The sequence below is a fragment of the Scaptodrosophila lebanonensis genome, unplaced genomic scaffold (genome assembly GCF_003285725.1).
Source record: "Scaptodrosophila lebanonensis strain 11010-0011.00,11010-0021.00 unplaced genomic scaffold, SlebRS2 tig00000043-arrow-pilon, whole genome shotgun sequence".
In the NCBI taxonomy this organism is placed as follows: Eukaryota; Metazoa; Arthropoda; class Insecta; order Diptera; family Drosophilidae; genus Scaptodrosophila; species Scaptodrosophila lebanonensis.
Window position 1 is genome coordinate 12932162 of NW_022060545.1, and position 24982 is coordinate 12957143.

Below are 24982 nucleotides of genomic sequence, written 5' to 3' on the forward strand. Positions count from 1 at the left end.
ACATCATCATAATACTCGTACCACTGCTACAAACTATTCGTAAAGGTCGCCACAGCAAGTGAAAATAGCAAACAAAAACAATAACAAAAACAACAACAGGAAAACGTTAAATGAAATGGAAGCACAGTCATAAAGGGCATTTTTTTCGGTAGCATTGCTTTGGTGTGCGACAAGCAAGTTCGTTGCCTAAGTCTTTCGTTTTCAAGTCATTTAAAGTGGAGCTCGTCCGTCCCGTCCGTCCGACAAGGCTTGACGCTTGGCGCGCACATTGAATGCGAATGACCGTGTGAACGTGTGAGCTTAGCCGGCCGGCTCGCACCAGATGTAGCACAATATACAACAACAATAACAACAACAACAGCAAGAACGACACAACTGCCTGCAAACTGCAAATAATAAAAAATTATATATATTATTTTGAAAAGAAGACAAAAAAGGAGGAGGGAAACAAAATTAAAAGAGAGCCGCTGGCATACTAAAAAAAAAAAAAAACTAAAACGTTTCGTTTTATTTCGTTTTGACCCCCAAAGTTCAAAGGTACACAGAGCAACAACGCGCGCTGCACTTCACGTCACTTTGCACAAACAAACATACATACTTACACACAAAATCACACTCGCACACACACCCAAACACACACATACACAGAAGTATATTATCAACGACGGCAACTACGCGAGAAGTCTTCAAAAAATAAAAACAAAACAAAAACAAAAGGAAGTAAAACATACAATAAGCAGTTGCAGACATTGCAACAACGACAACAACAAACATCTAACTGGGCTCTGTGAGAGAGCAGTCACAACAACAGCAATAGCAGCAGCAGCAGCAATGGCAGCGCTGCAATTTACGTCGACGTCGACGTCAACGTCGCCGGCAAAGACGCGACAACTGAAGATGAGAAAGAAACCTGCGCTTCTTCAACTTTTTACGGTTAAGCGGCTCTTAGCGGTAAGTGAATTTTTCATGGCTCTTGTGCAACTTTTGTGCACTTGCCAAACTTTTCATTTTCTTCTTCTTCCACCTTTTTGCAAACATTTCGAATTTTGGCAAATAGTACCATAAAATTGCAAAAAATGAAGCCAATAGTTTTTATGAACTTGTAATGCCCTGCACGAATAATAATTTTTTCTTGAGGCTAACTAGTTTTACGATAAACATAGGTATAGGCTTTTGGGTTACACTTGAAGAGGACCATTGTTGTGATACATAATTCGTTTGTTTTCATTCATCCATGTCCGCTTTAAATTTATGAATTTCGTTAGTTTCCAAAACTCCAGCTATACCACTCCGTCTCTATCGCGTCGCTAGGGCTTCGACAGAAATCATTGAATGGAATGCTAGGTCTGGCGGAATGTCTGCCTTGCTTTATTTTGAACCTCTTCAGTTTTAGGAGTGTTGTACTTCATATGACAGCCTTACTATAATTTGTACATCTGTACGGCAAGCTGCCTAGCGGCATCTGAATTCTATCCTTCTTAGAAGCGATGAGTGCGGTAGTCCCGCCCCTGGCCAATTGTTCAATCTAACTAAATGTTCCATACTATCCGTTCCGAAATTACAAGTAGCTAGCTAATGGGTTTTTTTTACTTCATACTGTCGGTGAAATAGGACAGCTATCAACGGATATTATTAATCGTTGAATTTATTCCACAATAGTTGTTTCTTAATCAAAATCACAAATAATATGGGTTTGAATCATTTTTCCTGAAGCAAGTATTTTGAATCTCCCTTCTCTAAAACGTATTTGTGTTAGAATCAACCGATAATCATCCGATCGTCCAGCTATATTGCAGCCAATTGTCTCTATGAAAACTTCAGTCCACGATATGGGATGATATGATATTTTCGAATTGATACTAAAACTGATTTATGACAAATCAAAACTATATATCGTGGTAGAATTTTGAGGCGTCACCAGCTAGAAATCGTTCTTTATAAACAGAGAGTGCGCAGAAAGCTGTTTTATTGCAAAACTAACTGAAAAGAATCGTAGACAGACAATGCTTTTGGACAAGAGTAGCTCAATTTGTCTCGTCTGTCGCTGCTTCCGTAACTAACTTGCATGTCTAACCTATAATACTCTTTTGTGCAGAGTATATGGAACCAAGTCAATGCCTTTAAGCCAGCTGGGCGTTGCCAATCTTTGTGCTAACTGAAAGTTGACCATAAACTGTCGCAATGCCGTTTTATTTTTAATGTTTCCGCTCTTGTCGTCGTTTAATTTAAACAAAAGAATGTTCACAAGAAGTGTCATATTTCTAACATACTTTTATATATTCTTTCTTTTATTTATATCATGTTTTTGGCACATTTTGCGGGGGCCTGTTCGTCACCTAGTTCTGTTTGATCGTGGGCCAACAACTTTGGTCTATCCGTACGAGTATGTGTGCTTCTCCAGTCGGCCATTGGGTCAGACGATGTTGAATGAAGATGATGGTGTGATGGTGATGTTCAGAGTAGTTGGCAGTTGCCAGTTGGCTGTTGTTGTAGTTGTAGTTGGCAGTTGCCAGTTGGCTGTTGTTGTAGTTGTAGTTGTTGCTGTTTGTTCTTTGTAAACGACACTTGAGCGCTGAGTAATGTAGGAATATTAAGTTAATATTTTTTTAGGCAAATGTGGGCGTTTTGCGCACAGCTGGGAACGCTTTTTTCCTGACCCAGTTTATTTAGCAAACTACGCAATCTTCAACTTCCGGACATTTGGACATTTGAAAGTTATGACAACTATTTGCGTTAGGGTTGGGTCATTTTAGGTGTTCAAGACTTTCTCACATATTCGCCGAAAGAATGGCTGATGTGAGTTGCACGATTTGCATAAAATATAGAATGGGACTGAGTTTTGATGATTAATAAAAACCTCTAGAAACTTTCAAATTAATTAATCCTATAAACCACAAACGCGATTTTATTGACTTATTTATGTGAAAATCGTAGTTATATTTTATAAGCATTGAGATCCAATTTTAAAAGCCGACTACGGTTTCTCTTACTGCGAGAGTCTTCCCATCGATATTTTAATTTTATATCGCAATGCATACGAGTATGCGCGTTTATAACGTTTCCCAAGAGTCGAGGGAGTCGGCCATTCAGTCAGTTAGTGAGTGAGGGGCAGCTAATAACAGACGCAACTGTCCACCTAGTCATTTGTAAGCGCTGCATGTAATCCATCTTAAGATGCACGAAAGTACACACATAGATATGTGTATGCAGTTTTTGTTTGTAAGCCGCCAAAACATCATTCATCAAGCTGAGCTTAGCTCGCTCGCTGCCTGCCTGCCTGCTGCTTTTTTAACAGTTTAAGCTTTTTTTCGTTTGGTTTCGTTTTTTTTTTTTTATCTACAATTTTACAATACGTATAGTATGTATAGAATGCGGCTGGCTCTCCTGTTGCTGTGCTAATGAAGTGGGCTGTGCGCCAATGCTGTTGAAGATCTGTGCGATCCAAGCTGCAGGAGATATGCGGCGGTCATCGTAATTTAGAATCGTAAAAGAACAGCAACAGCAAAAAATGTTTTCATGTTTTACAAATTACTTTCGTACTTCTCTTTTTTTTAATGATCGCCGGGCGCCAGACTGTCTGTTGACCTTTGGCCGACACAACCGGCTAACTGCAGCTCTGTGTGTGTCTGTGTGTGTGTGTGTGTGTGTGTGTGTGTGTGTGTGTTTGTGTGGGAGAGCTGCTTGCAGTCCAGGTCATAATGCACAAGAGGCGTATGAGTTATTTCAGAGGCTTAGGAAAAGAAAATGGGCAAATTGTTTTAGTTGAGACATTTACTTGTGGGCTGAGGTGATTTTTTAAAGCTAATGAGCTCTTTAAATTGATTAAAACAATAAGGAAGCTGAGAAAGTAGTACCTTACTTCTCGATTGATTTATGGGCGTATGAATTATTATTCATACAAGTTAAGATTATCAACAGAAGATGAACAATTTGTTGCTCAGTTGAATGGACCCCGTTAAATAGCTTAAATAGTTCCAGTGACAATAGTTCGGTTAGATTTTCAGCATTATCTGAGTCTAAACATTGCTACTGGAAAGATATTCTATACGTATGATATGCTGTCATAGGCAATACGTTCATAACTCAGGGAATATAGATTTCATTAATAAACAAATGATTCGTAAGTCATTCAATCAATCAATAGTTTCTTGGATTTAGTTCAACTATAATTGTTGTAAGTGTAATTACATTCTTTTAATTAAAATAATCCCTGAAAATAATACTCTCTCAGGACTAGCTTAATCAGAAAAAAATCAGTAATGCTTAAATTATTTATTGCTTCAAATTATTTAAAGAAACATTAAATCAAATCGACATGAATGATAATTTCAAACAAAGCTCTTCAAATTGTCGCAAATTAATTGAACGGCATTGGCCATTTGGCCTGCTTAGCCACTTTCTTTGAGCGCAGCATAAACGCAATTGCCGAAAAGTGGCAGAAAAGACGCAGACCACTTGAAAGGTGCTACCAGAAACTGTCAAAAAGAACAGCAACGGGCGGGAAGGCAGGCAGGCAATCAAGCTGGCAGGTAGATAGGCAGGCGGTAACGAAAGTAACTTGACTCGTTAGTGGGTCAACTTGCTTCACACACACACACACACATACACACAGATAGACAGACAAACACTCACATACTTGTTGACCACTCTAATGGACCACACTCACTGCTTCAGCAATAACAACAACAGCAGCAACAGCAACAACAACAGCAACAACAACCACATCAACAACATTAAGAGGCAGCACATTCTCTGCTCGTGCTCAAAAGCTCTCTAAAGGGTAATTAAAAAGTTTTTATTGACATTTTATTGATGCCAAGATGCCGCCACAGTGGCTGCGGATGCTGAGCCGTCCATTCTTTCCAATTCTAATTGCTAAGTAGGCTTGTGGTTGCTGCTGTTATTGCTGTCTATTGCTTAGCTCCAGGCTCTAAAAGATTCAAATTAGAAATTATGGAGGAGATTGTGGATGACTCTTCAGTTGTTGGTCGTGTGTTGAATGCGTCTCTTAATTCCTATTTACATATTTTAAAGTAGCAAAGAATGAATTTGAATTTGTGCTCAGTCATTATCAGTAGGCTATATCGCATGTCAATTGCATGAGAGGATGTAGAAAGCGATTATACGCATACATCTAATGTCGAGATATTACTTTAAAAATGTATTTAAGCTGTTCAGCCGCTAGGCTGCTGATACGCTCAATACGACGACTGCCATTGTAGAGCTATCCAAATGGCACTCTGGCTACTTGAACCTGTCGCGGATGCCAAAGAGCACAAGTTTTGCCACCTATTGTTGGCATAAGTTTTACCAATGACATGAGAAATCTGGGCTTAATACTTATTTGAATAACAATTATTATTTTTATTATAATATATTAGAATATTGCTGAGGGGGGTTATTAGATCGTAAAATGACGATCCACTTTGTATAATGTAAGCATTTTTATAGCCTGTACCCAAATGGTGAACGGGTATACTACTTTTGGCGAATGTATGTAACACACAGAAGGAGGCGTGGCAGACCCCACAAAGTATATATATTATTGATCAGGGTGACAAGCCGAGTCGATATAGCCATGTCCGTCCGTCCGTCTGTATGAGCGCAAGGATCTCAGAAGGTACAAGAGCTAGAATAACCAAACGGTGTCCAGATTCCCTTAAGCCCTAGGCAGGTCAAGTTTATTTTTTTATTCTGATATTATAATGTAACGATTTAATAATATTTGAATAAGAGGGTATTTTGGCATGGCGTGGTTGTAAGAAAAAGAAGAAGAAAGGAATGGAAGTAAAAAGTGTGCAAGAAGTTTAAATCGTAATAAAATAAAGCAAGCCGTTGCGAATAAAGCCTAAAATATATACGATGCTTACAGTTCGAAAGAAGTATTTTGATATCCAATTTCTCATGATCGTATTTATCTGTTGTAAGAAATGCACGGCGAGTCAAGCTGGAGTTTATTTATTATTTTATACACTATTAGTATCATTACTGAATGCAGTTCCAACTTTGAATATTTGATTGCAATGCATTTATAGAAAGATCTCTAATCTTTTATACTAGTCTTTTGTCATGAAAAAGTGATCAGCAGATTTCTTCGCTAATGAGTGGCAAGTCTTGCAAATCTTATCACATTTCCATCAGTAATACTCTGGCGGTTGTTAACTGTTGGCAACAGAGTTGCAGGCCAGTTTATTAACTATCTTTTGATGACACGCATCTTAGAAGTCACAGCTCAATAGATGCAAGGCTATCTTACAACTAAATAACTGTAAACTAATGTCTTAAGTTGTTAAATTTGTTAGCCAAACAAAATGGCAACAGCAACAACAACAACAACAACGGCAACATCCACCAAGATTCTTGGTCTTCAATTGCGTGACTGCGCTGCGGGAGTGACGATCGACAGCAGAAGCTTGGCAGCTTCAGTGTCAGCCTCCGGGACAAGTTCAGCTTTAGCTTTAGCGTTAGCTTCAGCGTTGGCGATCTCTATCTGGCGGATTGTGTCTGTTTTATGCTGTCATTGAATTTTATGCGTCAACAATTTGCGCGCCAAAAAGAGAGAGAATTACAGAATTAAATAAATCAGACAACGTGGTACCGTTTGGCGATCTTATGCTAAACTCAGTTACTTAACAGTCTGGCGCGTACTGCGAGTACAAGTACGAGATACAAATGCTGAACTACTAAGCGTGCCGTGTGATGTAAGCGAGTCGAGTGTACACACACCGCTATTTGTGGCATCCACCGAAGGGTGAACGGCAGGGGCAACACAGTAACAGTTGGCATAATTAATGGCGTGTGGCAGCCCAGGGAGTGCATTGCACTCTGTGGCGCTACTACCACAAAATTCTACTTATTTATTAACATTTTATGCTGAATTCTATTTCTATTTCCACTTCTACCACTTCTTCTTCGCCTACTTGTTCAACTTCTGTTTTTCTTGGTCTAACTGCAAAACCGAAATCAAACAGCAACATCAACGGCAACAACAACAGTAACAACAACAACAACAACAACAACACTGGCAATAAAACGCCGTACTTGCCTGTTGTAGTACCCTTGGCTGAAATGGTTTTAATTATAGCCCAACTTCCAACTACAACTCAAAGCCGATGCCGATGCCGATGCTGATGCCAAAGACTAGGTACGGGTTCAGCTCCCAGTATGTTGTTGTTCTGGCTGTGACTGTCCGTCTGTCTGTCTCTCTCGCTGTCTGTTTGCTGTGTCTGCCGATGGGCGTGTGTGTTGGCAACTGTTAATTTTGTTTTACAACTTTTTGTATCTTGTATCGCAGTATCTATAACGTATCGTCTATCTTCGTAACTGTCAGTTAAAACAAAAGCCAAACACACAGACACCAGAACACAAGCGAGCGTCTTACATGAAATTCATTCATAAAAATAGTCAATGCTATAGTTTTGTAAAATCGACTTTCAAATGCTCTTTCTTTATTTCACTTTTGCTTTATTTTATGTTCGATATGTTCGATAAATCTTAATGTTGTTTATACTTTACAGAAAAGAGAAGAATAATGATCATTTTTAAAAGCTCTCTATTCATATTCATATTATGAAAAATTTGATAGAGTGGGAGAAATAAGAGATGGAGTGTCCATCGGCACATAATCCCATCTGGATATAAGATAAAAGAATCTAAATACAAAATTTCAAAACTCTAGAAATTCTATTTTTCAGAATAAAGCTGTTCATACATGCAAACGTCAATGCAATGCCATTTAATTTAATATTTCATATTATTCATAAAAATTAATAATGATGGAAAAATGTGAACATATTTACCAACTCGATATGTTCGATAAATCTTAATGTTGTTTATACTTTACAGGAAAGAGAAGAATAATGATCATTTTTAAAAGCTCTCTATTCATATTCATATTATGAAAAATTTGATAGAGTGGGAGAAATAAGAGATGGAGTGTCCATCGGCACATAATCCCATCTGGATATAAGATAAGAGAATCTAAATACAAAATTTCAAAACTCTAGCAATTCAATTTTTCAGAATAAAGCTGTTCATACATGTAAACAAAATATCATAATTTCAAGAAAAATCTTCAAATTCCATGACTTATTTATTAACTTCTTTGCAGAGGTAAATAAATAAAATGTTATTTAGCTCTGACAAGCAGCCGCAACTTTCAATACAGTCTTCTCTAAATATTTTGTGCAGTGTATTAAGCTTTGCCTTAGAATTGTCTAGTTAGTCGCTGCAGTGAAAAACGCTCGCGCGATTTTCGGACCACAAAAATTAATTATAGAGCAGAGCATACATAATACGAGCCCAAACGAGCACATACTCGTACATTTTTATGGATGTATTGTTGGTCCACTTCACTTCAATTCACTATTGCCTATAGTTTGTTTTCAATCTTGACCATGGCCAGCTGTTTATGGCCCGGGCTTACAGTTATTCCGTGCGCTGTAATAATTAGCTGGGATTCTGCTAGTTTTATGTCTTACTACAGACATACACATACACATATATACATACATATACTTGTATAAGCATACTTTTCTGTGAGTTTGTGGCTCTGTGCAAATTTTATGCTAGAGCGCGCATTCGCAGCTAATTGATGTTGAAACGCTTTGGAAGCTATGAGAACTATGTATGTAATTGCAATTTCATAATGATAGACATAATTCCTATATTTCTTACAGCTACTTCTGCTCAACATTATAATCCACAATGCGACGTCAGCGCAGGCGCTTGAGCTGGGCTCCAAATGTCAGCACGACATGGACTGTACAGATTTCATCAAGGGCAGTAGTTGCTCGACTCAGGGGTACTGCGAGTGCGCGCCCTATTTCGTCCAATTCAATGCGACTAGCTGTTTGTCATGTAAGTATGCACGTCTATTCAATTATTCTGGATGTACAATAGGTTCTTGTAGATTTATTTTAGTAGTTTTTATAGATTCTGCATTTTCCGCAGTGCTTCAGATTTGAGTATAAACTGCTTACCAGCCTATCACATTTTCAAGAACATTGTTTTGGGTAAAACTTTTTAGGTTTTAAACTATTGAATGATCTGATTTTTGCTTAGTTTTTATCTTTAAACAAATTTCATATTTTTGTATGAAAGAACATCAAAAATAAAATTGTATTAAATATTTAATGAATGATTTATCGAAAGTAGAAAAGTGACTCTATATTTTAAATCAAATGTTAATTCTAGACTAGGACATATTTACATAAGAAAAATGAACAGTTAGAATTTGAAACAAAAGTTAAAGTATTGCGAAATTATACTTTTTAAAGATTATTATTGTTACCCATCAATATCATGTATTGTAAACACTTAAGAAAGCTGTCTACATTTTTTGTGAAAGCATTTTCTGACAATATGAAAGACTGTTAAAAGCCTATAACCATCAACGATTTAAAAGGAATTATTAATTTGTATTTTCAATATATTTTAATCAACCTAAGCAATTCAATTTTTTAGTTATATTTTCAGTTTGAAATCTTGAAATGCCCAACGAGAATCCATACTTCAATAAATATAGATAGATAGATAGATAGATAGATAGATAGATAGATAGATAGATAGATAGATAGATAGATAGATATATAGAAGGATAGATAAATATGTTTAGTTTTCTAGATATAACTAAATTTACAAGTAAGTAAAGTAAGTAAACCGATTTAAATTTAAAATCACTTCAGAATCGAAAGAAATGACACATATTTGGGTGTTTAACGAGAAAATCGAATGAGGAGGTAAATCACAGAAATTTGTGTGAAATTTTTTCTGAAAAGAATCACTTTCGGACCAGCCCGAATACCCGACTAAACAATGCTTGCTTACCCCAAAAAATAGTTTGACACTTGACATAACCTCATTAGCCGTGAATATATATACATATGCGTGCATATGTTTGTATGTGAGTTTGTGTTGGCAAACATCAGGTGAATGCATTTTTGGAATGTCTAGGCAAAATGTTTGTTTCAAACAAATAAAAAGTTGGTGTGTGTATGTGTGTGTGTGTGTGTGTGCGTGTGAGGGTCGCCTACGCGGCTTATGCTAAACGCACCTTTGTTGACAATTGACAAAGGCCTGGCTAAAGAATCTGGCATAATGTTTGCTTAAACTATTGAATGATCTGATTTTTGCTTAGTTTTTATCTTTAAACAAATTTCATATTTTTGTATGAAAGAACATCAAAAATAAAATTGTATTAAATATTTAATGAATGATTTATCGAAAGTAGAAAAGTGACTCTATATTTTAAATCAAATGTTAATTCTAGACTAGGACATATTTACATAAGAAAAATGAACAGTTAGAATTTGAAACAAAAGTTAAAGTATTGCGAAATTATACTTTTTAAAGATTATTATTGTTACCCATCAATATCATGTATTGTAAACACTTAAGAAAGCTGTCTACATTTTTTGTGAAAGCATTTTCTGACAATATGAAAGACTGTTAAAAGCCTATAACCATCAACGATTTAAAAGGAATTATTAATTTGTATTTTCAATATATTTTAATCAACCTAAGCAATTCAATTTTTTAGTTATATTTTCAGTTTGAAATCTTGAAATGCCCAACGAGAATCCATACTTCAATAAATATAGATAGATAGATAGATAGATAGATAGATAGATAGATAGATAGATAGATAGATAGATAGATAGATAGATAGATAGATAGATAGATAGATAGATAGATAGATATATAGAAGGATAGATAAATATGTTTAGTTTTCTAGATATAACTAAATTTACAAGTAAGTAAAGTAAGTAAACCGATTTAAATTTAAAATCACTTCAGAATCGAAAGAAATGACACATATTTGGGTGTTTAACGAGAAAATCGAATGAGGAGGTAAATCACAGAAATTTGTGTGAAATTTTTTCTGAAAAGAATCACTTTCGGACCAGCCCGAATACCCGACTAAACAATGCTTGCTTACCCCAAAAAATAGTTTGACACTTGACATAACCTCATTAGCCGTGAATATATATACATATGCGTGCATATGTTTGTATGTGAGTTTGTGTTGGCAAACATCAGGTGAATGCATTTTTGGAATGTCTAGGCAAAATGTTTGTTTCAAACAAATAAAAAGTTGGTGTGTGTATGTGTGTGTGTGTGTGTGTGCGTGTGAGGGTCGCCTACGCGGCTTATGCTAAACGCACCTTTGTTGACAATTGACAAAGGCCTGGCTAAAGAATCTGGCATAATGTTTGCTTAGACAAACTCACACACACACACACGCGCACACACACACGCGCACAGAGCCAGACGCACAGGTACCGTTAGCTTCATTAGGCCACAACTTCAAACTGAATGTAATCTGTGCTCTTCTACTAGTATTTGATTTATTTATTCTTTTCAGCACAACTCTTGGGAGGCGATTGCATGTTGAGCGAGCAGTGCACCATGAAGGTGGCCAACAGCAGCTGCCTGGATGGCGCTTGTCGTTGCGTCGAAGGATTCCTGCAATTCCGCAAACACACGTGTCTCGGCCGTAAGTACCAACAGCCCGTGCACGAACTGGTCACGAGTGGGGCCCTCTAGAAATGCCAGGGAATGCCATTACAATTCCATTCGATTCCTTTTGTTAATTAACAATAATAACATAAATACGTTTATTGGTGTTTGGCTAATTGCAATAAATACAATATCTGAAGTGTATTGAAAACAAAAAAACAAAAAACACAAAAAATGCAGAAGAATGATGAGAAAACCAACAACAACTGAAACTAATTTACTCATTTTAACACGCAACTCTATGGATTAGAGCTGATGTTCTAGTTCACGCCATTTGGTTTGTGTCTGCAGAGTGGGTTCTGTTCTGGTTCTATTTGTCGATTTTCTTTCTGCCTTCGTTAACACACACACACACACACAAAGACACAGACTCTTGTTGCTACTCTTCCCCGTTTTGCCAGTCATCCACCACTAAGCTATTGGCTTACAATTTTCCTTTCTTTCATGCGTCGCTCTTTTCCACAGCTTGACACAAGCAATTAACATGAGCATAACAACAAAAGCAACGACAACAGCAACAACAACAACAACAACAACAGCAACTAGAGCTAACAAGACAATCGTGTTACTAATTATACGCATAATTGGTTAATTTTCTTAGAACGCTGCCAACAAATAACAACAAAAACACCAACAGCAAAAATGTGTAAAGCATTTTCGTTATTTTATACTCTATTCCGATGAATTGAAAGAAAAAGCATTCAACATTTCTAGGAATGCACGTAACACTCTGAGGAAATGTCGCCCTTAGATAAACAGACACATCCATTTTTTTTTTTTTTTTTTTTGCCATAGACACCATTTGGAGATTATCCATTTCCAGTAATTTTTATCCGACCGTAAAAATAGTTTCTGTTTTTTTTTTTATTTCTGACAAACTATCGGACTATAAAAATACTTCCATGAAACGGTTGAAAAGTGTGTGTTCCAATGGCAGGTTGTCCCCCATAGGTTTAAATACCCGATAAATTAAATCTAAACCTCAAAGAGTAAATCACTTCATAATTACTAAGTATAAAAGACACGTTTCTGAAGTTATTATTTTGACTGACAAATAGAGTACAAGTCTTTCAAAAAACAGTTCCAAGCTTATTTAATTGTCTATTAAAGCTCGCTGTTATACTCATCATAAAGATAGGGCTTTACAATTAAAATTTTTTTACAATTAAAATGTATGTATTTTTTGATTAAATTGCAAAAAATGGGCTTCATAAAAGAACACAGTAAAACCTATTATAACAATTGAACCTTTGATATATTGATATGTTTTTCTTACATTTTAACGCTTACAAAGGTGCGCTTGATCACCATTAATTAAAAAGGATTTGTGATTCAAATTGAAAATTTAGCAATTGAGATTCCCTAAGTATCATCATAAAGTTATAGAATTTCAAATTGGTTGTAAAAAGTAAGAGCTATGCTTAGCCTATAATAATGCCTTTAAAAACAATATGTTTTATTATGAACAAAATTATAAACGTGAAACCGATAAAGGCCAGCTCATAAATATTAATTTCGTTATTTGTTTCGAAATAGAATAACATTATATATCCAGTATCTCTAACTGCGATAGTAAGCTCTCAGAATAATAAGCCTACAATGACTACAGAGCATTCAAAAGTCAGTCTCTCGATAAAAGCAAAGTTCTCACAAGTTTATTTATTTTTTGTTTTGTTATTCCTAACTGGTCTTTGTACTTGTGCCGTTAAGTATCTTTTAAAAACATACAATGCCCTCTCAATAAGCTGCTAAGTTGTAAGTAAGCGTTGGCTGCACTTCACATGCTCGAATGGATTGGAAGGGGCGAGGAGGGGGAACAACATCGAAAAACATTCGAAACATTGTCACAGTTCGACTTTAACACATTGGCGCCAAATGGCGTTAATCTGATTAGAATGTTGCACACAGGTGAATGCAGTCAGCAGGCAGGTAGCCCATTGCCACGATGATGATGATGACGATAATGATAATGCTGTTGGTCATGGAGGTACGAGGAGTACGCTCGTTCGTACATTGCGGTACATTTTTGTGTGCACTCTAAGTTTGCCCTGCTGCTTAGGCGCATTGTGCAACCTGCACGACATCGCCATCAGGCATCAGACAAGAGGCATCAGACAAGAGGCATTAGCATCGACATGAGACAGAGTTTGGTTGCTCTGCTCCAGTTCGTGTCTTCGACATTCACCTGTTTTTCATTTTACGTACTCGCACATTTTTTATATTATTTTATTTTTTATTCTCTTTGGCATCTTAATTATAGAGTCATTTTAATGCCAAAGCCTTCTAATGGGCGTGGCACACATGATTGGAGGACCGTTGCATTTAATATTTCATTAAATCCATTTTAATGTCAAAACAAATGGTGCAGTCTTCCTGTTCAACTATAAGTATTTATGAGTTACTTTCACAAAACAAAAGGGAGGGTAAATGAAAAATATATTTTAAATAACAATGAAGAACCTTTCACCAATCAGCGCAGATCCTGCAATTCTTCTTTTTTGTTTTGTTTTTGGTTGCGATTCATATCTTGGGCAACTGCTTTACATGCCTAATTGCTAAACGAGCTGCTGCCCCTTTTCTGTAATTAAATTGCACTAATTATGCGCCAAGAAGAACAATAAAAAAAAGCGCAGCCACAAAGAAACAAAAATGTCAAGTGAAAGAAAGCATGGCAAAGAAGTCTAAAGCAGCTGAAGAAAGTCCAATTAGCAGAACAGCTGGCCAAGAACTTGCAGCTTTTTGCCTCTTTAGTTGACAAACTTCGGCAAGGCAAGGCAAGGCAAGGCAAGGCACACATATTGGGCACGGCCACGGTTTAAGGCCCGTTCACTTAGGTCTCGGTATCGGTCTCGGTCTTGGTCTTGGTCTCTCTTTACTTGCTACATTGGGTCAAACAAGTGCTGCCGTTTGTGCCAGATTTGGTGGCAGGCTTTCGCTGTTTTATGTCGTTGTCGTTGGTTGTCGTCTCTGTTGTTGTCCACAGCCACTTGTTCCAGTTTCTCATGCACCTTAACCCAGGCCCAAACCATTCCCATGCCCACTCCCGTTTGGCCAAAATGTTTTATTGTTGTTGTGCCTCGTACCTTTCGCATACTCGTACATATCTGTCTGCTGCTTGCTTTTTTAACGAGCTCTAACCCAAAGCTACTGCTCGCTGCAGCTCGTCATTGCAACTGCAACTGCAACTGCAACAGCCACTTGGCTGGTCAAACCCTGTAATGTTATGAGTTATGTGCCTTCCTTGTACTTCCCATATGATGACAATGTCCACAATACATATGTACATACGTGTATGTACAGACGAGTGTGCAGCAAAAGTAGCGCTTGCTGTTGTAAGCCAAGAAGAGAAAAGTATGCCAACATATGCAGAACCAGATAATGAACAGATAGGCCACAAAAGAATGACAACAGCCAACAGAGACTGAGACTGAGACTGCAGCAATAACAATTGCCACAATCTCTGTCAGCATTTGCATACTAAGTTGCAGAAAAGTGAAGCCGATAAGCATATCTGCCGCAGCTTTATGGACGACTGTGCTGATTGATGTTGCTACTAGTAATGGATTGATAAAGTACGATAAGCCAAGGTAACACACTCCAGATAATGAGCATGGATCATCAGCCAGAAATTAAAGTGATCGGTTTATTTACTAGACTAGGGAATCAAATGATCACTGCGATCCCCAGGAATTTCGATCTTTAAAGATCTTCTCAGTTTCTATCTTCCTTTCTGCGAGAAAGCCAAACAATTAACCTAAACAGCAACAGTAACATTTTTGAAATCATAAACTTTAATCAAAGAACATCTATCTGATCATGTTTTCACATACTACATATAAAGTTATTTATATTTATGTCACTCCACCAAAAACGGTAAATTCTTCAAATAAAATGGGATCAAGAAATAGAGTTTAAATTTCAATATGTGCTGAACTGTGAACAAAAGCTTTTAGGGTTAACTAGTCAACACTAATTAAAGGGATTAATAAATGTATCACTTAGTGCGATCTTTTTCTACATGCCTTAAATTGATTTTTAAAATGATCAACCAATGCTGTTAATTAATTAATTAATGTAACAATCACTAAACAATCACTAAGTTTATGTTCAATAAAAAAAGTGGTGACATAATTATGGGAAATTTGTCAAAATCGGTTTTATGTTTCATTAACTGGAACGACAATTTTTAAGAGCGTGCTGCCTCTTCATAATGACTAGTAGCTGATTAAAAAGATTAAGTGAATAATGAATTAAGTAATCACTGCACATTACTCAACTCATTTAGCTAACAAGGCTGGGAATACACGTTTTAATCATGAACGATCAGTGTTCGAAAATAAGGAAATGTGAGTCTAAAATTATGATTGATTGAAATCATTTGTATGCAAATAAATAGAAATTGTTGATCAGTTCTGAGAAGCGCAAATCTATGATAATTGCTGGAAAAATTTCTCATGACCACATTTGGGGCATTGACATTGACCGCCAAACCGTCTTCAGTTTGCGTCATCAGCCCAAGAGTCCGCACTACGACCAAATGCGAAATTGCATGCAAATTAGAACGTGGTTGCCGCAATAGACGCAAAGTCATAAAATGTGGCCACTTCCGCAACCAATAATAAAATACAAAACACACAAAGAAATAGAAAATAAAAATATACATACATACACATACATAGAAGTATGAAAGAAACACAAACATGTGTACATAGTTGAGGCAAATGCATGGAAAACTGGCTGTCGCTGAGACAACTCAATTGGCTGAAAACGTACAGAAAAGTGGAAGTCGAGGAGACACCTGTTGAGCCCGAGCCATGCCCAAATGCAAATTGCGCCAATTAATTAAAAATATTGATGCTTTTTCATTTACTTATTAAAGCTTACTTGTATTAAAGCCGCAGGAATGCGAGAGCCAGCTGAGGAGTCTCAGCGGAAAGAAAAGAAAAATGCTCAGCTGGAATGGAATTTTTATTGCAAGTGCCACACTTTTTTGTGGCAACAATAACAACAACAACAACAACAACTGCAGTTGATGATGCTCTCTGCCAGTTGACATACATTGAGAATTCCGGCCGCCGACGCCAAAAAGTCAACAATGTTGCCGCCTAGAAAGCGCAACAGAAGCGAAGCAGGCAAGAGACCATCAATGCGACAAGCGTAGCTGGCAATTTAATTTATGTTGATTTTGATGAAATTATTGTTTATTGCGAATCCACACACACACACTCAGAAGGACAGACACATACATTTGGCGCACAATCGCGCGCTTGACTTGGTTAACATTTTCACACGCGCACATCGTTGCGCACAGCAAGAGACAGAGAGATGCATAGAGAGAGAGAGAGAGAGAGAGAGAGATGGAGAGAGAGGAGGAAGAAAAAATAATCAAAGTGGGTTACCAGATGCAGTCGTGCAACATTTGCCGCATGCTGCATGCAACCTGTCACACCAGTGTAGAGCAGAGAGGGGCCGTTAAGTGGCCATGGCATTGCCTTTAGACTATCGATCATTTTGCAGGCAGAAGGCAGAAGAAAAACAGCGGCGTCGTCACAGGGTGGTCCATTACTGTTGTTGTTGTTGTTGCGCACATAAAAGTGAAAGATGTCAGCCATTTCAGAATTAACTGAATTCATATATACTCGTCTGTCTGTCTGTCTGTCTGTCTGCATGTGTGTTTGTTTGTTTGTTTGTACCTTCCATATTGGTGTCAAATGCAATGAGACATGCTAGCTGACTCGCATTCGCAATGACATTGTCTTTGGCATTGTCATTGTCATTATCTGCCATGCCCATGTCCATGTCCATATCCATATCCATGTCGTTCGTTAAGTATACGCCACGTATGTACTTACATATATGCGCATTTTTTGTCCACTATGAACCGGTTTTGCAAATGGCACCGGCAAAACGTTTGTGAAATGCCGACAAGGAGCAACGACAACGCTTGACTCTCGGCTTCTTGTCTGCTGTCAGCTGAAGCTGCTCCTGGGGGATTTGGTGGCAACTTCAAATTCAGTTTGCTGCTGCTGCATGCCACACAGCAAAATTGGGACGCATGCTCACCGAAGTAGCTTAACCTAATAGTAGTAGGTGGGGGCAAAAGTGTTTTGACAAATTTAAATGAGAAGGGAATCAAATACAAGTAATTGATAGTTAAATGTTTGAAATCCCAAAGTATTTTCACAAATTAAAATGAGAAGGGAATCAAATAATTAACAATTAAATGTTCGAAATCTCAAAGTGTTGCGACACATTTAATTGAGAAAGGAATCAAATAAATTATAATTAATTGTTGGAAATCTCAAAGTGTTGCGGCAAATTTAATTGAGAAAGGAACCAAATAAGATATTCAAAATCTTAAAGATTTTTACATTCAATTTGTTGTTAAGCTTTAGCTTTTTTAATAAACATTTTTTATAAGATTATTAGAAAGGGAACTGAATTTGTGCTTATAAATACAAAAGAGCCAAATTGTAGCTCATGTTCTAAACGAGTTTGCTATAAAGCAATTAATTTCTAATAGTTTCGTGCGATGGTAAGCTTTTTGTAACTAGCACCAAGAATATTTTAGTAAATTCTGTAACATTTCTGAAATTTTAGACATCTTTGCACTGTACTTCTTAAGTTCGTAATAAGCTTTGTATTTATTGATCCTTGAGTTAATAGTGCTATATATCGAAGCAGGTGAAGTCTGCAATAAATATAAGAAATGTTCAAATAACAAAAGAGCTCAAAAGAGTATTGGGGGCCAATACATACTTGTAGTATTCCAAATACTAACTTCAAAATAGTTAATGAAACTAAACTAACTTAGGAAAGTACGACAAATCGGTTAATCATAAAAACAAAATAAAAAGGATTAACCACGCATACATATGTAATGGTTACTGATTAGAGTACTAGGACTCAATGTTTATTGTCATGTCAAATAATTTCATAAACCACTCCTACAGCCACATAGTGGTTTCATAAGGCTCTGAATTCAATAACTTATGCTATCTTTTATCTTTAAAGCAAATATTAACTACAAACAATAACAATACACATGCGTAAAAAAAAATAGTGAAATATTATTATTGCTATCAATTATACATATCAAGGATCAAAATACATATCTTCAAAGATAGTGGAAACACAACATAAGTCGTATTCGAATACTCAGTGTAGTTCACACTTAGTGCTATGGATTGGGTTGCCTGACTAGACATTGCCCTTAGGGCCATATTAAAGCCAACACTAGGTAGGCAGCCAACGAGCTAGCACGCCAAGCAAGATGCAACCAACGACAACAAGTGCGGATGGAAGCAGTCTCGATGGTAATGGCTTGCCACGCCAAAAACGTTGCAAGTGAAAACAAGTTGAGCGCCTGCAGGCGGCCATACCAAGCAGCCTCAGAAGTGGGTCACCAAAGACGTTGACTGAGATTCAGACGCACGCAGGTGCAATGCGGCAAAAATGCAAGCAAACTATGCGCAGGCGCACCATTTTTGGGTGCGGGGAGGCCACAGTTGCTGTGTTGCTCACCCCATTGTTGCCGGAATAATGTGGAGGGGGAATCGGGGGATTTGTGGAGGCTTCGCGTACATGGTTGACGTTGACTTTATTGACGGTTATTAGGCATGTCGAAGGCGGTCTAATATGCTTCTCAGATGGTTGGGGCATGGCATAATAACAACTAGGCCCGGGTGCTTGTGCTGGCGCCCATGTTGTTGCCATGGTTATTGCTATTGCTGCTATTGCACTTGATGATGATGAGTTTTTAATATGCATTTGGTGCTGAACGTAGCACGGTTAACTTAATAACGCTTTATCGTATGCGAAAAATATAAAGCTTAGAGAAACTAACCAACAAATACTCTACCGATACACTTCCTACGTATTCTCATTTGAAATCAAACTCACTTTTCTCCTCCATTGCTCCCTTCTTTATACTCCACAGCTGCACATCCTGGCGCCGTTTGCTACAGCCACGCTCACTGTCAAATGTTCGAGAAGCGGACGCATTGCGATTTTCTGATACCGAATCTCTTTGGACGTTGCCAGTGCACAGCGCCGGCCCGCATGGTGGGAGGACTTTGTGTAGCACCAGAGACGGCCGCAACGCCAGAGGTGGAGCAGCCCATAGAGAAAGTGGAGCCAGTAACGTCCACAACGACAACAACGACGACAACACCCGAACCAACAACTGCGCGTACAACAACCAGCTCGACAGCTCCCACAACAACATCGACAACCACAACCACCACAACGACTACCCCAGCGCCACAGCAAGATGAACTGCCCGCCAGCATAGAGGAACAAACCTTGGAGGAGGACGACAGCGATAATCTTAAGCTGACGCCACTACAAGTCTCTGATCTGGAGAACGGCGAGAAACTGGAAGCCATAGACCTGGCACATGAGGAAACAGAGTTAACCCATCAACAGGAGCATGAAATCCAAGAAGTGGAACCGCAATCCACAGATAGCGCCACAACCGGGTCTCAGCAATTGTTAACACCCGCCGATGTGGCCACTGAAGCTCTGCCCGAGCAAGAAACCGAAGGTGTGCCCACAGAAGACTATCCCTACAAAATCGACGAGGAGTACACTGAAGAGCATGAGACGAAGCACGAAGCGGAGTCCGATGTAATAGCTCAAGAAGGTGGCATCGAACCAGTTGCGATCGAAGATGAAGAGCTAGAAGCTTCAGGGGGGCAAGAAATTGCGCCACAGTCCATAGATAATACCATGAAATTTGATTATGAAACTGCACAAGATGAGCACGACGAGCAACAGCAGCCACAAGAGCCACAACAGCCACAGTTAGCCACAGACCCAGACCTAGAGAAGGTAGAGGGTGCAGAGGCGGCAGTAGTAGAGCCACAGAATATTGTGGAGACAGAGACGATGCCCGAAATCAGCGGAACAATTGAACAAGACGAAGAGCACGCTGGCGATGTGCAGGCAACCACGCAAATCGCAGAGCAACAGCACCTGCAGCTGGAGGATGAGCAAGAGGAGGAGTTGGAGGCGGCGGGAGCTCAGGCGGCTGTTGATGAATTGATACCCGTGCATGACGGCGATGACAAGCTCAAGCTCGAGGCTGAAATCGAAAGTGTGACAAATGTGCCAGAGACTGAGCCGCAGATAGTCGAGAAGTTGGATAATGCGGGCGAGCAAGTCGAGGTGGAGCCAACAGAAGCAGCTGTGGAAGTTGTAGAAGCTGTAGAGCCTGAAGATGCTGAGGAACAATCGGGTGATCACGAAGCGCCGTTAGAAGCAGAAGAAGAAGAAGAAGAAGAAGCGGCTGAAGAGACGCAACAAGTGCCACAGTCTGACGTCACGACCACAACGATTTCCAATGCCGCTGAAGTGGCAACCGCTGCAGCTGTTGCAGCAAATGATGGGAAGACAACAGCAGAAGATGAAATCAAGTCAGAGCCCGCTGTAGCAATCATAGACGAGCCAACAAGATTGCCCAGCGAAAGCGCCGATGCTGCGACTGATCAAGCGGAGCAAGCTGCAGTGGAGAAAGACGACCACGAGATACTAGAAGAGACGAACGACGCCGAAGAAACGTACCCAGCCACAGAGGCCACAAACGAACAGGAGAATGCAAATGAAAACGTGAACGAGGATCAGCCGAATGAGAATCAGAATGAGGATGGGAATGACAATGGGAATGAGAATGAGAACGAGAACACACATGAGACTGAGACTGAAATTGATCAGGCAGAACAAAGCGCCGACATCAAGCCGACAAGTGGCGAAGATGATTTAAATGAAGTCAATCAATTAAATCAAGAGGCCGTCGAACAGACGCAAGAAGAGACGCCAGCCAAGGAGCAGCAATCGGAGGAGCAGAGGCCAACTGAAGAGTCTGTGAAACTAGATGAAGAAATGCCAGTAGCAGCTACAGAGCCACCACAAGCTACCGAAGTGGTTCAACAAGTGGAGGAGGGCGAGGCTGAGATGCCAATCAAAGAAACAGCAGCAGCAGCAACAGCAGCAGAGGAACAGCCAACAACAGTGGAGGAAAATCCACAGTCACTAATCGAACACAATGAGGAGGAGGACGTGGAGGAGGAGGCGGCGGACGATCAAGAGGAGAGTGCCGTGCCAATCACTGAAGCAGCGCCGATTGCTGCGGACGCAGACGCAGACGCGGACGTGGCCGAGCCTGAATTGACATACCCAACAAATGATGATGAATTGGCGCCACAAATCGACGATCAGCAACTCGCAGCCGACGATGTGGACGAGGAGGCAGCAACCGAGGAGGCGACACCAGCCACAGTTGATGAACAACAAGAAATTTCTAATGCCAATGCTGAGGTTGTCGAGCAGGCTGAGATTGCGGCAGCAGCGACGACGACAGAGCAGGCAGCTATACAAAAAGTGGACGACGTTGAAAACGACGATAACGACGAGGCGGCAACGCAAAATGCAAATGCAATTAAAACGCCTGAAGTGTCGGAAACAATTGCAGAGCCCCCAGCGATAGCTGCTGCTGCTGCTGCTGCTGCTGCTGAGGAGGAGCAGGTGAATGGCACGGAAACTGAAAAAGAAACTGTGCTGGAGGTAAGACAAATGTAATTTAAATTAGTTCTCTAATTTCTTTTCGACTCGTCTATTCGAGTTTAAACTAGATTATCTAGTGAAGAATCCAAGTGAGATACCAGTTGGTCAAGAAAGTGATATTCAAGAAATCAATAGCTTACTAGCCTCAATACGCAAATACGCTTTAGAAATCACTTTTATTTTCTTTGAATTTACTGTTCACCGGTTAACTAATTATTAAAGTTCGCCAGGGTTCTAACAATTAATTACTTTTCTTTTAGAATGAAGAAGAACCGATCACTGAAAAAATAGAAAGTGCTGAGACTGCTCTGGAAAGCGAACAACACAACGAGGAACAACTTGAAGATGACTTATTTAAAAATGAGATTGATAACATCATACAAGGAGCCGAGCCTGAACCCAGCCTAGAGCAACAGACAGAACCCATCAATCAGCTGGCTGCAGAAAACGAAACTCCCGAATCCCAGGTCGTTGCGGAAGAGCAACCCATTCAACAGGACAACACACAACAGGAAGCTCTCGATACAAATGAAGAGCATCCAGCTGAAGTAGAACAACAAGCAATTGTCGAAGAAGCTCCTGCAACTGAGTCCGACTACACGAGTCTAGAGGACTTTACACATCCTGAGGAGGAGAAAAAGCAAAGTGCTGAAATCGCTGAAGAACAGGATCAAGAGACAGCCACAACCGCCAAAGTTGAATCCGAAGCTGAGCAGGAAGCTGAAGTCACTGCAGCACCTGCTGCAGAGCAATCAGCCGTTGAGCCAGTCGCCATTGTCAGCGAGGAGGCGGATAAGGAAGAGGACTTCAAGGAGAGCCAGAGTATTGCCGACATACTAAGTGATCTGATAGAAGAGGCTGATAGTACAGTGCCACCGGTACCATTTGGAGAGCAGCCAGTCGCAACCCTGCCATTATTTGCGAATACAGAGAACGACGGACAAATGCCAGGCATACCAGATCTGTTCGCCGAAGAAGCACAGCCTGTTGAGATCGCTGAACGAATTGATGCCAGTGTCGCAGAAGAAAACGATGAAACATTAGCACAAGAAACGGTTGAGCCTCAGGAAAATGGCACACCAGCTCCTCAAGACAATGAACAGAATACGGAAACAACGCAAGAAGAAAGTGAAGGTCAAAGGGATGAAGAAGAAGCCACAGAAACGATACCGAATGAGAATGACAAACTCATTACCTTCTACCCTGAAATGTTCGACCCTATATCGGAAACAGAACAAGAGCAGAAGATATCGCAAGCTATTTCTGAAGGACAGGCCGAGCCAGAGGTGGAGACTGTAGAGGCCACCACAGTTCTTGCTGCCGCTGATGTCGAATCAGAGCCCGAACGTACGCTGTCGCCTGAAGAATTACCCTTCGACCTGTCCGACCACTCCAACACAATTCGACTTCAGGAACTTGAATCCGACAACCTCATCCTAGAGTCCACTACACTGGATACACTGCTGGATGGCAATAATCATATCGAGAGTGAGACTGCTGCGCCGGCCCAACCACAGCTGCCCAATGAAGAGGCTACGCCCAATCCCGCGGGCATTGTTGAGATTACCACACAGACCATGCTGGGACTAGCCAGTCGCGTCACGTTAATGGAACCCGCAGCTCCTGTTGTGACTACCCTGAAGCCATTCATGGGTCTTGACGATGCCACGCCTGAGCCAGCTAAGGAAACGTCATCAACACAGTCCTTGGTCACCACCAAGCCGAGCACGGAGCAGCGCAAGCGTGTGGAGTTGGGCTTGGAAGCCATCTCCCTAGGCCTGCCCTGTGCCAGCGATCGCCAGTGCCAGCTAGCGGATCCACACACGGTTTGCAACAGACGTGGTGTTTGCGATTGCGCCGAATCTGGCAATCAATGCAATGCCGAACGTACAGGCTGCAGTCCAGGCACATTCCAGGTAAATTAGCTTTCCTTTTAAACGTATGGCTGTTTGCTTAAAACCCGCTCTCTCTTGCCTCTTTTAGTGCCGCTCGAGTGGTGTTTGCATCTCGTGGTTCTTCGTCTGCGATGGTCGCGCTGACTGCAATGACAACTCCGACGAGGAGTGCACCCACAATGCGCGCTTCAACCAGACCTGCCCCGCTGAATCGTTCCGTTGCGAGCGCAGCGGTCGCTGCATCTCGCGTGCCGCCCTTTGCGATGGTCGCAAACAGTGTCCACATGGCGAGGATGAGTTAGGCTGCAATGGCGGCACCAAGAGCGTCTCCTGTCCGCCCCACACATTCCGCTGCAATAGCGGCGAATGCCTGCCCGAGTATGAGTACTGCAATGCGATTGTGTCCTGCAAGGATGGCAGCGATGAGCCCCCCCATTTGTGTGGCTCACGCTCCATGCCTCAGCTGTTTAGACGTCTTATCGAAGCGGGTGGACTGCTCGGCAGCAGCAAAGATGCGGGCGCCTATTGTCCGCATCGCTGCAGTAATGGGCTCTGCCGCTCAACAGCGATCGTGTGCTCAGGACGCGATGGCTGCGGCGATGGCACCGATGAGCAGACCTGCGCCGTGTGCAGTAAGTATATCCATACGCTTAAGCTTGGTCAGATAGGCAAATAATTTGCAAACAAACTTTTGACTTGAAGTAACTTAGAAAAGATGCATTACTTGCAAAATCTGGCTAATATGTGTGAAAATGTTTGCCTCGCTGCCCAGGCTATAAAAAAATCCGTAGTTTATGATAACGCTCATTAAACTACTATTATAATCATTCGCTTTAAATCATTTTCAGGATGCCCCGCACCCACTGCTGCCAGCTTGCCCGCCTACCTTGCCAGACACCGCCCCATGCCGCTGTGGTAAACATCCTTCGCACTTGGCTCACGGCACTGACTGCTGTTTTAAAACAAATTCATGGAAAACTCTTAAAGCCCTATCGAGCACACAC

At 40.2% G+C, this 24982-nt stretch overlaps 1 protein-coding gene across 1 annotated transcript; it reads left to right on the forward strand.

The window, feature by feature from the left end:
* The first annotated feature begins 831 nt into the window (after positions 1-831).
* On the forward strand, positions 832-24897 carry LOC115622517 (titin). The gene is made up of 8 exons (XM_030516472.1): positions 832-951; positions 8679-8859; positions 11366-11497; positions 19460-21129; positions 21214-22083; positions 22344-23999; positions 24067-24610; positions 24827-24897. The coding sequence occupies exons 1-8, from the start codon at positions 832-834 to the stop codon at positions 24895-24897; spliced, it is 5244 nt and encodes a 1747-aa protein (XP_030372332.1).
* Positions 24898-24982: the final 85 nt, after the last annotated feature.

What these genes read in the sequence shown, in the direction of transcription:
- LOC115622517 (XM_030516472.1), top strand. Translation starts at nt 832, where the DNA reads ATGGCAGCGCTGCAATTTACGTCGACGTCGACGTCAACGTCGCCGGCA. An exon ending in TGCGACTAGCTGTTTGTCAT is followed by an intron (nt 8,860 to 11,365) that starts GTAAGTATGCAC and finishes TATTCTTTTCAG; the next exon opens with CACAACTCTTGGGAGGCGAT. An exon ending in GCAGACCTGCGCCGTGTGCA is followed by an intron (nt 24,611 to 24,826) that starts GTAAGTATATCC and finishes AATCATTTTCAG; the next exon opens with GATGCCCCGCACCCACTGCT.